Consider the following 14,674-nt stretch of genomic DNA (forward strand, 5'->3'; position numbering starts at 1 on the left):
TTGGTCTATATATAATAGTTTCAATTTACAATGGTCGTTGTGGAACCAATTAATATTGTAACTTGACAGACTACTATATAATGTGGGGGACATTTACCATTGTTGTCCTTGGAAAGTGAGTTTTTTGCTTTGGATTTGCTTATGTGCAGAACATTTATCATACTATTAAATGTGGTTGATAACTTTGGTGCACATAAGCAAAAAACAAATCACTTCAGAACACCATTTTGTATGAATCATCCTCTACTCTGACTTTTCTGCAAAAAAGTTGCAGTTGCAACTTTTTGAGTGACTTTTTAAAAGTGCATTTTTTTATACCTATATGCGACATTCGCAATTCATAAATTTGCAACCACTGCAGTGAACCACTGCACTGAGATGAAAAAGTTGCTTAGGTAAGGCAGTTTGCTAATTTATGCATACCAAAAAAAGTCGCAAAAAAGGACTTAGGTGCACATGAGGCCTGTGCCGAAAGCAAAAAAAAGAAAAGCTGTAAATGCAATTTTAAATCTCCCCATATATGATTTTTAGACTGGCCCCGTGGTTGTTAGTCTCCAGACACTGAGCGATCATCGCTTGGTTTCCCCAAAATTTTACATTTTTAAAAAGGGTAATAGCAGAAAATACCCCCCAAAATTTGAAGCCCAATTTCTCCCGATTCAGAAAACACCCCATATGGGGGTGAGAAGTGCTCTGCTGGCGCCCTACAAATTTCAGAAGAGAAGGAGTCACATTTGGCTTTTTGAAAGCAAATTTTGCTCTGGGGGCATGCCGCATTTAGGAAGCCCCTATGGTGCCAGAACAGCAAAAAAAAAACACATGGCATACCATTTTGGAAACTAGACCCCTCGGGGAACGTAACAATCGGTAATGTGAACCTTAATACCCCACAGGTGCTTCACGACTTTTGCATATGTAAAAAAAAAGAGTAATAGCAGAAAATATCCCCCCAAATTTGTAACACAATTTCTCCCAAATACAGCAATACCCCATATGTGACCTTAAACTGTTGCCTTGAAATACGACAGGGCTCCAAAGTGAGAGCGCCATGCGCATTTGAGGCCTACAAACTCAGTGTTTTGGTAACAAACTCAGTGTTTTGCAACCAGTGTGCCTTCAGCTGTTGCAAAAGCTTCAACCCCCAGCATGTACGGACAGTGGAAGCGCATGCTGGGACTTGTAGTTATGCAACAGCTGGAGGCACACTGGTTTGCTACTTAACTCAGTGTTTCACAACCAGTGTGCCTTCAGCTGTTGCAAATCTACAACTCTCAGCAGTCACCAATAGCCAACGGGCATGCTGGGAGTTGTAGTTATGCAACCAGCAGATGCACCACTACAACTCCCAGTAGTTATACAACAGCTGAAGGTACACTTTTCCATAGAAAAAATGTGCCTCCAGCTGTTGCAAAACTATAAGTCCCAGCATGCCCATAAGGGAATGCTGGGAGTTATGGTGGTCTGCCTCCTGCTGTTGCATAACTACAGCTCCCAGCATGCCCTTTTTGCATGCTGGGAGCTGTTGCTAAGCAACAGCAGGAGGCTGTCACTCACGTCCAACTGCTGATCCACGCCGCCGCTGCAGGTCAGTCCCTCGCCGCCGCTCCTGGGGCCCTGATCCTAACAGGGACGCCGGGGATCGGGGTCCCCTGCTGCCGGGGTCCTCTTCCCGCACCCGATCACGTCCTCCGGAAGAGGGGCGGAGCGGGTTGTGGGAGTGACACCCGCAGCAGGTGCCCTGATTGGTCGAATCAGGGCGATTGTGAGGTGGCACCAGTGCCACCTCACCCCTGCTGGCTATGGCTGTTCGGGGCCTTCAGAGACGGCCCCGATCAGCCAGTAATTCCAGGTTACCGGAGACCCGAATGACCCGGAATCCGCCGCAGATCGCTGGGCTGAATTGTTCAGCGATCTGCGGCCATCGCCGACATGGGGGGTCATCATGACCCCCCCTGGGCGATATGCCGCGATGCCTGCTGATCGATATCAGCAGGTATCGGGCTCCGGCTCACCTCCGGCTAGCAGCGGGGGGCCGGGAATGGACAGGACGTACTCATACGTCCTCGGTCCTTAAGGACTCGGAAACGGGGGCGTAGGAGTACGTCCATTGTCCTTAAGGGGTTAAATGTGTTTAACCTATGTAGAGGATAAACCACAAAATGTCTGATAGATGGGAGTGCCAACCACATCTATCTCCAGAACAAGAGTCACATGACCCCATTCCCTTCTGTGGAAGCAGCCATTGTGAATGGTGATGTGGCTGAAATTAAAGAAGCAGCCAAGTTACGCCATTTGTGTAATTCTTAAAGAAGAGAATGGAAGTTACCTAAAGCTCCTCTGTTTTTGTAATTCAGGAGTTACAGAAAAAAAAACTTACTGTTCCTGCAACTCCTATGAACTTTTGTGGGAGTTATGGAAACAGCTAAGCACAACAAACTTGGCTGTTTCTGTAATCCTGACAGAGGCAGACATACCGTAAATGCAAAATTTGCAGCTGCTCAGGAATGCAGATTTGGCACTTACGGTTCAGCATTGCAACTTCAAAAGGAACTTTCTGCTCTCTATAAGGATGCATGTAAGCGACTAAGATAATTAATTTTATAGTCCACAACTACTGGAGAATTCTTACAAATTTAAAGGGTTGCTCTATGATCAGATTTTGCAAAGCATAGTGCCAATATAATGTTCTTGTACAGAGTCCCTCTGCTGTCTGTGTACAGCCCAGAATCCTGCCCTTTGTCTCCTTTTACAGTAGGAGGATAAATAGATAAAATACAGTTTGGGGTGATAGGTGTAGGACTCACATGGGAATCACATCTATGGGGCATACATTCATATCCTGTGTCTAAGATGAGAATATCCTTTTAATTATAACTACATATATCAGTCCTACAGCTGTGAAAATACACTCATATATTAAGTATAATCCACCTTTGCAATTCTTTGTCAAAGCAGGCATTCTTGGTCAATTTCTTGGTCAGGTTCAAAACAGACCTGTCACTAAGGGGTTAACATTAATAGTTTTTCCATTAATCCATAAACTAAACATTTTGTTTTAGGCTATTTGGCTGACATTGTACAATAAATAAGAGCAAAATCCCTATTGAGAAGATACTCTGAGAACAGTTTCAGCCATCCTGCATTCATCCAAGCAAGGTCAGCTAGACATCCAGAAAACAGTAATGAAATACACTATATAATACGTCACAGTCCATTTGCTATCTCCATTATCTAAGTAAACAATCTTATTAGTTTAAGTAGGCAATGATATAAGAATTCTACTATAGTTTATATTATTACTATATTACTATTATTAATCCCCTTTTCCTTCTTGGTACCTTTCTTTCTTTTGATCGGACATTTTGATCACTTTTTCCCCCATTTTCCTGGGATGTGATGTGGCCAAAAATCTGCAATTTTGGAATTTGGTATGGTTTTATGTTTACATCGTTCACCATACAGGATCAATAACGCTATATTTTAGTAGTTTGGACATCATGGTTCAGTTCGGTTTACAACCTACAATTAGTGCAATGCCAGAGTCAGTATTGGATTTACATCTCAGAAGCCTGTTGGCACCAGTGGTTCCCAGTAGGTGATCAGCCAGTGACAATGCAACAATTAGGAGTGACACTCCAAACATAATGGCGGTACATATAAGTATTATTATATAGGTACATTGACAAGGGTAGATCTTCTGCAAGCTCTGCTGACGGTTTAGCTGTGGTAGTTTTTCGAAGCAGAATTCACCGACTTCAATAGGGTCTACTGCAGATTTTCTGCTGCAGAAAATCCATTGCAGCTAAACCCAGATCGTGAAACTCACAGAAGATCCGCCCTTGTAAATGTACACATATAAAAATACTTATCTGTACTGCACTTTTGTATTGAGTATTTGTCCTAACTATTACATCACTGGCTGATCACCTACTGGAAACCACTGGTGCTAACAGGCTTCTAAAGTGTAAATCCAATACTGACTTGTGAATGTACCATATCAGTGTTTTGTTTTTCTTGTTCTTATACTCAGGTCAGGACATGTATGGCAGTTAAAGTAGCAATGCATTAGATTAATAAGGAGTCTATAGGGTGCCAGTCACATTGTTACAAACATTGTTACCTATAAATGCTGCCCAGGACAAGGATCCCTTTGATTTGAACAGCTGCAAAGTCACCCTCTTGCCAGACTTGTCTTGCCACAACCTAATGCTCTGCAAGGCTTTAAAACCTCTTCTGGAACAACAAAGGACTCGTGACATCTCCTATAGGTGGGGTTCCCTTTTCAGCTAATTGTTCATCACATCGAAAAGTCAGCTATCTTCAAGTCCTTGGAGGTCTTTCTAAATTTCTTGCTATGCTGGAATTGCTGATGATTGATCTCCGTATTGGCCTGTGGCACATTTACCACCTGCTCCACCTTGTCTGGATCACTGACAGGCAATCTCCCAGTTGCACAGAAGTTGTCCTGGAGGAGACTTTAACCCCTTAAGGACTCAGCCCATTTTGGCCTTAAGGACTCAGACAATTTAATTTTTACGTTTTCATTTTTTCCTCCTCGCCTTTTAAAAATCATAACTCTTTTATATTTTCATCCACAGACTAGTATGAGGGCTTGTTTTTTGCGTGACCAGTTGTCCTTTGTAATGACATCACTCATTATATCATAAAATGTATGGCGCAACCAAAAAACACTATTTTTGTGGGGAAATTAAAACGAAAAACGCAATTTTGCTAATTTTGGAAGGTTTTGTTTTCACGCCGTACAATTTATGGTAAAAATGACGTGTGTTCTTTATTCTTAGGGTCAATACGATTAAAATGATACCCATTATTACTTACTTTTATATTATTGTTGCGCTTAAAAAAAATCACAAACTTTTTAACCAAATTAGTATGTTTATAATCCCTTTATTTTGATGACCTCTAACTTTTTTATTTTTCCGTATAAGTGGCGGTATGGGGGCTCATTTTTTGCGCCATGATCTGTACTTTTTTTTGATACCACATTTGCATATAAAAAACTTTTAATACACTTTTTATAATTTTTTTTAATAAAATGTATTAAAAAAGTAGGAATTTTGGACTTTTTTTTATTTTTTTTCGTTCACGCCGTTCACCGTACGGGATCATTAACATTTTATTTTAATAGTTCGGACATTTACGCACGCGGCGATATCAAATATGTCTATAAAAAAATGTTTTTTACGCTTTTTGGGGGTAAAATAGGAAAAAACGGACGTTTTACTTTTTTATTGGGGGAGGGGATTTTTCACTTTTTTTTTATTTTTACTTTTACATTTTTTTACATTTTTTTTTTACACTTGAATAGTCCCCATAGGGGACTATTCATAGCAATACCATGATTGCTAATACTGATCTGTTCTATGTATAGGACATAGAACAGATCAGTATTATCGGTCATCTCCTGCTCTGGTCTGCTCGATCACAGACCAGAGCAGGAGACGCCGGGAGCCGCACGGAGGAAGGTGAGGGGACCTCCCTGCGGCGTTATGAATGATCGGATCCCCGCAGCAGCGCTGCGGGCGATCCGATCGTTCATTTAAATCGCGAACTCCCGCAGATGCAGGGATCTGTATTGATCCCGGCACCTGAGGGGTTAATGGCGGACGCCCGCGAGATCGCGGGCGTCGGCCATTACCGGCGGGTCCCTGGTTGCGATCAGCAGCCGGGATCAGCAGCGCATGACACGGGCATCGCTCCGATGCCCGCGGTTATGCTTAGGACGTAAATGTACGTCCTGGTGCGTTAAGTACCACCTCACCAGGACGTACATTTACGTCCTGCGTCCTTAAGGGGTTAACTGAGCCTAGGACCACTCTGTAGACTCCTCTTCGGTAATTCTTCCTTGTCCTGTGCAGCAATCCGTAAACTAAGGAAAGAAGTACATTGCAGGAGGCTCATTGACTTCTGGCGAACACTGAATCCTGACTCTAGGGATTACACTTATTACTCCACGGCTCATTTTATGGACACCTGAATTTATATGATTTTAATGAGTCACTCCTTACTTTCCGTATCTCCTACAGCTGCCATCGGGTCTATTATTTGGTACGATCACTCGCCTGCCTCTATCTGCAGTGCAAGGAGCCAGCACCTAATCCCCCCCCCCCCACACCCCCACACTGAAAACACAATCAATGTTTTTTCTCTCTCACTCATGCTTCTGACGATACCTCTTATCTGATTGAGGAAGGGGCTCAGAAATGTACCTTGCAGGGTATTTTCATTTTGCATGGGGTCCAACTTAAAGGGGTACTCCACTGGAAAACATTTTTTGTTTAATCAACTGGTGCCAGAAAGTTAAACAGATTTGTAAATTACTTCTATTTAAAATTATTAACCCTTCCAGTACTTATTAGCTGCTGTATACTACAGAGGAAGTTCTTTTCTTTTTGAATTTTGTTTCTGTCTGACCACAGTGTTCTCTGTCGACAGGAACTGTCCAGAGTGGAGCAAATCCCCATAGCAAACCTATCCTGCTCTGGACAGTTCCTAAAATGGACAGAGGTGTCAGAAGAGTGCACTGTGGTCAGACAGAAAGGAAATTCAAAAAGAAAATAACTTCCTCTGGAGCATACAGCAGCTGATAAGTACTGGAAGGATTAAGATTTTTAAATAGAAGTAATTTACAAATCTGTTTAACTTTCTGGCACCAGTTGATTTAAATATGTCCTTGAACTTTGCATACTGCAGCATCTTTCTTACCAGTTTGTTCTTTTTTTTTGCTAGTGTAATAGTGTATCCCTATTATTTTCCCTTCTTGGAATGTATACAAAATTTTTGTGCTCGCTCGCCTCACTTTTGTTTATTGTACATCATGTTTTGCCTAATGTTGCGCCTTATTGTTTCTGATTGTTTATTTTTCTGATAAATCTGCTATAAATTTGACTTATCATATACATACAAACTCAGCAAAGTGTTCAGTTTATGCGTTTATGTTTACAGGGAAGTTGGAGGAGCCATCAGTTATAGCTGTATACAGCTGTGGCTACACACAGAAGTGAACACTCATTTGGCCAACAACTATTTCTCCTCTTATGTGAGCCTGTGTTCTTAAAAGGGTAAGGGGAATTAGGTAATGGCAGGCATTTCTAGTAGCATCTTTTCTCCTGTGAGAATAAAGAATAGGGTATGCTGAAATCCAATATGCCCAACCCCTCTTTCCGACTAACATCTACCATCAGGAAAAAGTTGGAACAACCACATACACATAAGATGGTTAACTGGTCTGTCTCATTGACATTGGCAGGATCATTTGACGTTAATCTAAAATCCAAGGTTAGCTTAACACTGGTGCTAGTCTATTAAAGGGTAGTTGAACTAGATAGAATGAAATGTTAATTAATGCTTTTTTAGTAATTATTCCATTCTGAAACTACAGATTAACAGTGCAAGAATTGTATTTTAACACTAAGTTTTATGACACGGTCTTGGCCTACATCATGCAATTAACATCAGGTTTCATGGGAAAATGTGCAGTATCTAATGATAATTGTGAACACAACCAAAATAAATACTGCTCTTTTCCTTTCCAAAGCCATTTACTATCACACATCCTCTGTATCCTCTCCTGTATAGTTATGAAAGTAAACAGACACTAAAGAGGGATGAAAGTCTTGGCTGACAATAATTCAAAGGAGTCAGGGGAGAATTTTTAAAGTTTGATTTAAAAGAAGAAACATTGCTGGGAAGATGGTTTGCATATATCTCACTAACAATTGTCTGCATTATATGTACAATTCTACTGTATATACCGTATTTATCGGGGTATACCACGCACCGGCCTATAACACGCACCCTCATTGTACCAAGGATATTTGGGTAAAAAAAAGTTTTTTACCCAAATATCCTTGGTAAAATGAGGGTGCGTGTGTGTATACCCCGATACACCCCCTGGAAAGGCAGGGGGAGAGAGGCAGTCGCTGCCCGCTTCTCTCCCCTGCCTTTCCTGAGGTCTAGAGCCCTGCTGCCGCCGCTTCTCTTCCGCTGGCTATCGGTGCTGCTGCCCGTTCTCTCCCCCTGACTATCGGTGCCAGCGCCCCGTTGCCTCCCCCATCCCCGGTTGTATAATTACCTGTTGCCGGGGTCGGGTCCGCGCTGCTTCAGGCCTCTGGTGTGCGTCCCCTGCGTCGTTGCTATGCACTGCACGGCGCACTGACACCGGAGGCCTGAAGCAGCGCGGACCCGACCCCGGCAACAGGTAATTATACAACTGGGGATGGGGGAGGCAACGGGGCAGCGGCGCCGGCAATGGGTGCCGCTGCCCCTTCTCTCCCCCTGGCTATCGGCGCCACTGCCCCATTGCCGGTGCCGCTCCTCTCCCCCTGGCTATCGGCGCCGGCACCGATAGTCAGGGGGAGAGAAGGGCCGGCTCTAGACCCCAGGACAGGCAAGGGCAGAGAAGCCGGCAGCGACGGCAGGTCTCTGCACCTGCAAAGCCGCTGCAGTTCCTTCATTTAAAGCGCCCGCTTTAAATCATTGAACCGCAGCGGCTTATTGGCGTATAAGACGCAGATAGACTTTAGGCTAAAAATTTTAGCCTAAAAAGTGTGTGTTATACGCCGATAAATACGGTATATGGAACTGAAAGGAAAACTAGAATAAAAAAAAATACATTCAGGCGTTCACTAAATGAAAAACCAACGATGAAAGGTAAATAAATAAATACAAACTATCAAATAAATGAAAGGGGTACTCTGGCCCTAAGACATCTTATCCCATGGCCTTTACACATGTATAAAATCTGCATTTTGTTGACCACATTTCGGACAATTAGCATCCATTCTACATTTACTCTTCCATAGATAAATTGGTGAATAATACAAATGATAAATTATTCTTAATTGAAAGAAATTATATTTTTTTTTATTGGAAGAACATTTAATAATATATTTGACAATATTCTATTCCATGTCCAGTCATCCAGAGTACCACATTCTTCAGACCATGAAAATATATATTTATTTTTAATATAAAAAAAAATAATCCCTTCCTCTAATAAAAAAACTAAAACAACACCCCTTTTTCCCATTAAAGGAGAATTTAAAAAAGAAAAATGTCACATGACATTGAAAAAGAACCATTGGTAATTGGTATCAGCGAGTACATTAAAAAAAGTATTGATACTTGTACTTGGTATTAAACAAATTGAATCAGGACATCCCTAAAAACTTTGTCCCACAAATGATGCACTTGGGAAAAAAAACTAATGTTTTTTTTTTACATTAACTCTGTAATAATTCCTGCTATACAAATATGTTAAAATATTCACTATACCCTCTGTGGAATACCTTGAGGGGTCTAGTTTTAAACTATTTGCTCATATGTATAAATATATGCATGAGCTGTTAAAATAAGAAAAAATCATGTTTATTTCTTTAAAGGGGTACTCCACTAAAACTATTTTTTAAATCAACTGGTGCCAGAAAGTTAAACAGATTTGTAAATTACTTCTATTTAAAAATCTTAATCCTTTCAGTACTTATCAGCAGTTGTATGCTCCACAGGAAGGTTTTTTTCTTTCTGAATTTCCTTTCTGTCTGACCACAGTGCTCTCTACTAACACCTTTGTCCATTTTGGGAACTATCCAGAGCAGGAAAGGTTTGCTATGGGGATTTACTCCTGCTCTGGACAGTTCCTGACATGGACAGAGGTGGCAGCAGAGAGCACTGTGGTGAGACATAAAGGAAATTCAAAAAGAAAAAACTTCCTGTGGACTATACAGCGGATAAGTACTGGAAGGATTAAGATTTTTAAATAGTAATTTACAAAACTGTTTAACTTTCTGGCACCAGTTGATTAAAAAAAAATGTTTTCCAGTGGCATACCCCTTTAACAAAATGTCATTATTTAAAAAAAATAAAATAAAAAATACAAATTATAGTGGCATACTTTTAATATATATATGTAGTACAACTTGTCACAAAAAAGATACAATTTCAGAATTGTTTGGATTACCAAACCATTACCAGAGCTATTTTCTAATAAAGTAACACATCCCAGATAAAAATAATAATAATAATAATAATTAAAAAAAAAAGGACTGGGGTTTAGGCCTAATTAGCTTGGTCATTAAGGGGTTAAAATGGGGGATATTTATGTCAAATGTGTGTTTCAAATGTGATTAGCCTGACATTGCCCACTGTATGTCATTTTGCAGTCATACAAACCTTTTGGAGAATTGGGGAAAGCCGCAAAATCCCACTTAGTGACCTTTGTGCTATTTGATGCCCTTTGGGATCTCTTTGAATGGGTTGATCCTAAACTCTATAATGGTGATAGTGTAGCTAGAAAAATATTGCATTTAATTTCTGTGGCCGCACATATATCCATATCACAGACCCGGATATCCCAACTCACTCTACCACCCAGCAAAGGAATATAGGGAAATCAATCAACAAGTTAACCTGGAGGGCGGGGGTAGGATATTTGGTAGACCAATTTCACTTGTACAGTAAATCAGTGCTTTGCAGAGATTAATTGGCCACACAAAGACGCCAGCACCTCTTCAGTAGACATAGAAGGAATAATCTCGCTCTAAGGTCTTTTTAAATTTGTTTAAAACGTTACTGTCATTAGAATTGTTTTTTAAATGCTTAAATCAGTGTAGTAATGTGCCCAAAGACCTGTATGCATAATAATATGCATGTGTTAATATGTAAAATACCTTTTGATCAATGTATTACTGTGATCAGTCTTCTTAATTCCTCTCAGAGGCTGAGGGTGTTTCCCCTGGAGGATGATGAGCTCCTCTTCTCCCCCTCTCCCCCGTCATGAGGTCTGCACAAACATTTTTACATTTGCAAAGCATATTGGCTGAACACATGTTCTATATAACTAATGCAGCCATGCATGCTCTATATAACTCTAGTTCAGACATGTGAAACTATATGGTGCAAGGACAGAAGAAAAAACCTGCATTTTGTGATTTAAAAAAAAAAAAGAGAAACCCCCTAGCGGCCATTTTTTTAAAACCTGCTTTTCACATCTTTGGCATCAAAAGTTTTAATGAAGTATTTTAATGAAGTATAAGTTGTTTCTAATGACAGTAACACTTTAAAGAAGTCTGAATAAACTGATTGGACAATGTTGAGGTGGGTTTATATATATTGTTAGGTTGCCAACTCTATAGAGAGGATTTTATATCGCAACCAGCAAACTGTGAACATAGGGCATGTCGCAGCTGAAAATGATGACGTATAAATTCCAAGGGGTGTACTGCCTGATAAAATATAAAACTTTTATTGAGATAAATATTTATATATAACATTTAACCCCACAAACAACAATAAAGGTTATCAAAAAGCAAGCAAATAAAGGAACCAACAATGATGTGGCCCAAAAGAACCAGTGCTCAAAATAGAAAGATAAGGTTCTTCGCAACTTTGCCCATTGACTCTAACATTGCCCAGTGTTTTAATGCTCAATAGTGCCCATCTACCTGGGGCATTATTGGGTCATTAGAAAGCCACCAGAGACTGTCCCGATGATCTATTGCTCCCTTTGTGGCTTGTATTATAACCCTGAAACACCTCAGCATTTTAGAGTGAACCCTACACCATAGTAATAAGGACATGTGTCCCTGTTTCGTGCTGTTTGTAGTTTGGGCAGAATTAAATTGAGAACAGGTAAATTTTATCAGTTGTGGAGATGATATTACACAGCTGTTTTCATTTGATTTTTGTCTGTAGTATCAGAACACTTTTTACAGACAATATTTAGCACAAATACAACTTTTAGCTAACATATACTAAATCCAATCAGCAAAATGACTAGTGTCCATAAAGGTTTCTATATCTTGTTCTAATGGAGGCCAAATGCCTCACAAATGTGAAATAGATTAAGAAGTGAGCATTAGCAAAATAACTAGAACAATGCCAGTGTACTGTATAAGTGCACTTTATTCTTTGTGCAGGAAAAGTTAAATTATTCCCAGAGCAAGATTTTATTTTTTCCCGCTGTTGAAGTGTGCATTATAATGTTCTACTGAAACGTCTAATCAAAGTTTACATTTCCATTCTCTTGTTTTTCAGTAGAGGGGTTCCAACTATCCTAGCTGTGAACTCTGCTTGAAGAAACTTCACTGCAGTACTGGGAATCAGAGCCAGCTGGATGTCAGGATGCAAGTGGCTACCCTAATAATATTACTTTTTTTTTGTAAAGCATCTGAGTTTAGGAAGGTAAGAAGAAACAACCGAGGAAATAATGACAAATCAAGAAAATCTTCTAGTACTGTTAAACGCTATGCACCAGGATTACCATGTGAGATATACACATATATTAACGAAAAATATTTGGACTGTCAGGAGAGGAAGCAAACAACTATAGCAAATGATTGGCCAGAAGATCTGATTCACATTCTGCTGGCAAGAAACAGAATTCGTATTATAAAAAATAATGCATTTTCTAGGTTTCAAAATCTAAAGAGTCTGGATTTGCAACAAAATGAAATCACAAAAATTGAGCATCAGGCTTTCTTTGGATTAAAAAGACTGACAACTCTTCTACTGCAACATAACCGGATAAAAATCTTATCAGAGGAAGTATTTATTCACATGCCACGACTTACTTACCTTCGGCTTTATGACAATCCTTGGGACTGCAACTGTGAGCTGGAGTCCCTTGTAACATTATTACAAATTCCACGAAACAGGAATTTTGGAAATTATGCCAAGTGTGAAAACCCAGCAGAATTGAAAGATCAAAAATTGAAACAGATCACACCTCAAGTGATATGCCAAGAAGAAGGAGATGAAAAACCTAAACCATTGGAAGGATCCAAGGTCACTAGACCTTCTGTGGATTCAACACTTTGTCATACATATTTATATCCAATTGCAACACTAGATTGCAGAAGAAAAGGTGTGTAAGCATGACTATTTATTATAAATGCTATAAATGCTAACAAATATATAGCATAATATATTATATATTTAGTTTGGACTTGTGTCATATTTCCAGGATCTAATACAGACATGATATACTTGTTATGGTCTTTATACTTGACCCATTTTGATTCATTAGGATATGTTTTCTTTTCCCTGCTGACTTACAATGGGTTCATTAGGTTTCTGCCAGATTTCTTTTTTTCTATCATTGTATAGACTAGTACAAAATAGATCTTTAAGCCACCCCAAGCAACCTTTATTAAGCATTAAAGGGCACTTTAAAAGAAAAAAACTGGACTTACCTCCTGTAGCGCCTCCAGTATCCTGCTCCTGGCCTCCACTGCAATCCTCTTCCTGGTTCTTGTGGTCAATCTGTCACACTGCAAATCAGCTAATCTCTGATAGCAGTGATGTCCTGCCTCGGCCACCAGCAAGAAGTCCTGACATCGGATTGACCACAAGAACCAGGAAGAGGATCGCAATGGAATCTAGGAGCAGGATACCAGAGGCACCAGGGGAGCAGCAGGAGGCAAGGGGGGTCTGGGGACCTCATTTTGCATGATACAATTGCTTTGGCAGCTTGTAGAAGATAGAGAGTCAACAAATGAGGCATACAGAACATAAATAGCAAGCTTCAAAAAAAGGGGCAATCCTGACACTTGTCATCTCTGTAGTCACAGGCAGGACAGGTGGTCAAAAATAGTTCTGAGAGGAGAAGTCCCACCAAAAAATAGTCATGTTGTCAAATGATGTTCCAACTTCTGGTTGTTAAAATATTAATGTGATAATATAGCAATAATAGAAATGCATGTGTGCATTTTCTTCAAAATTTTTGTTTTTTAATTTTATACATTGTGGGGGAATACATGTTACATATATATAGAAAACATGTTAAAAACCGCTTCACTTTAAGGCCCTTTTTACATCACATTTTGTCCCTCTGTATAGGGTGGTACATTAGGAAAGTTCCTAAAATACACACTGAAAGTCTCCATAGGGGTTCATTGTCTAATGGAGACCTCTGGCTGACCTGTATATGTCAGCTTACTGCAAAAAATCTGTTTTTTTTATAAAGTTTGACATGTTGTCCAGACATGTCAAAAGTTTAGCTCTTACCAGGTTTAAGTCCTGGGACCGATTGCGATCATGAGAAATAACTCGCTGAAGTGTGCAGCCAGGGAATGAAGTGTGTTGCCAGCTATTACTCACAATTGAAGAAGTGCAATCTAAACTTTTGAAAAAAGGATGGATTCAGCGCAGAACTCGTGCAATCAACTCCATTATTAAGACACCAACCGATACAGGATAAAACAGTAAGGTGTTTCAGCCAGGTAACTTAACCTTACTCATACTTGACATGTCAAAACTTTATATAAATGACACTAACGCTTTACGAGACACATTGGAAAGCTCCGGCGAGGTCACTATCCATTTATGGACACTGTGACTGGAGCTTCCTGAGGCAAGAGATGCAGGGAGCTCCTTCTCTTCCTCCTAAGCCTCTTTCGGAATAGATTAATGAAATAAATTAATTAATAAATACATGGAAAGTTCCCCCAACATATACCTTCCGTAAAAGGTAAATATTGGGGGTCCATGGATAAAGACCGTGGGAATAATGTGTTCAGACAATCACCTTTTTCCAAATACCCTTTATAGGCTAAATGAGAAAAAAATGTTAAAGGGAATCTGTCATCACTATCGGCTTCACTAGCCTACTAGTATAGGCTTGTAATTACAGATGAGGCTGATGACTGTGGTACTT

General features: G+C 40.0%; 2 protein-coding genes across 10 annotated transcripts in view; one reads left to right on the forward strand and one right to left on the reverse strand.

The window, feature by feature from the left end:
* Positions 1-14,674, reverse strand: part of FBXL13 (F-box and leucine rich repeat protein 13) — a 278,659-nt gene that overhangs the window by 145,755 nt on the left and 118,230 nt on the right. The window lies entirely within an intron of this gene.
* The window catches only part of LRRC17 (leucine rich repeat containing 17), a 57,713-nt gene that overhangs the window by 32,161 nt on the left and 10,878 nt on the right, over positions 1-14,674 (forward strand). For 3 of the 8 annotated variants that reach the window (XM_056573487.1, XM_056573488.1, XM_056573490.1), the window contains exon 2: positions 12,055-12,883. In XM_056573487.1, coding sequence (XP_056429462.1) covers positions 12,142-12,883 — 742 coding nt within the window. In that variant the 5' untranslated portion in view covers positions 12,055-12,141. Of the gene's footprint in view, positions 1-3,057; positions 3,157-4,204; positions 4,269-7,018; positions 7,083-12,054; positions 12,884-14,674 lie in introns of those variants that run through there. The other 5 variants (XM_056573489.1, XM_056573494.1, XM_056573491.1 and 2 more) reach the window with 4 other exon arrangements.

Source organism: Hyla sarda, chromosome 4 (assembly GCF_029499605.1).
Source record: "Hyla sarda isolate aHylSar1 chromosome 4, aHylSar1.hap1, whole genome shotgun sequence".
NCBI classification, from domain to species: Eukaryota; Metazoa; Chordata; class Amphibia; order Anura; family Hylidae; genus Hyla; species Hyla sarda.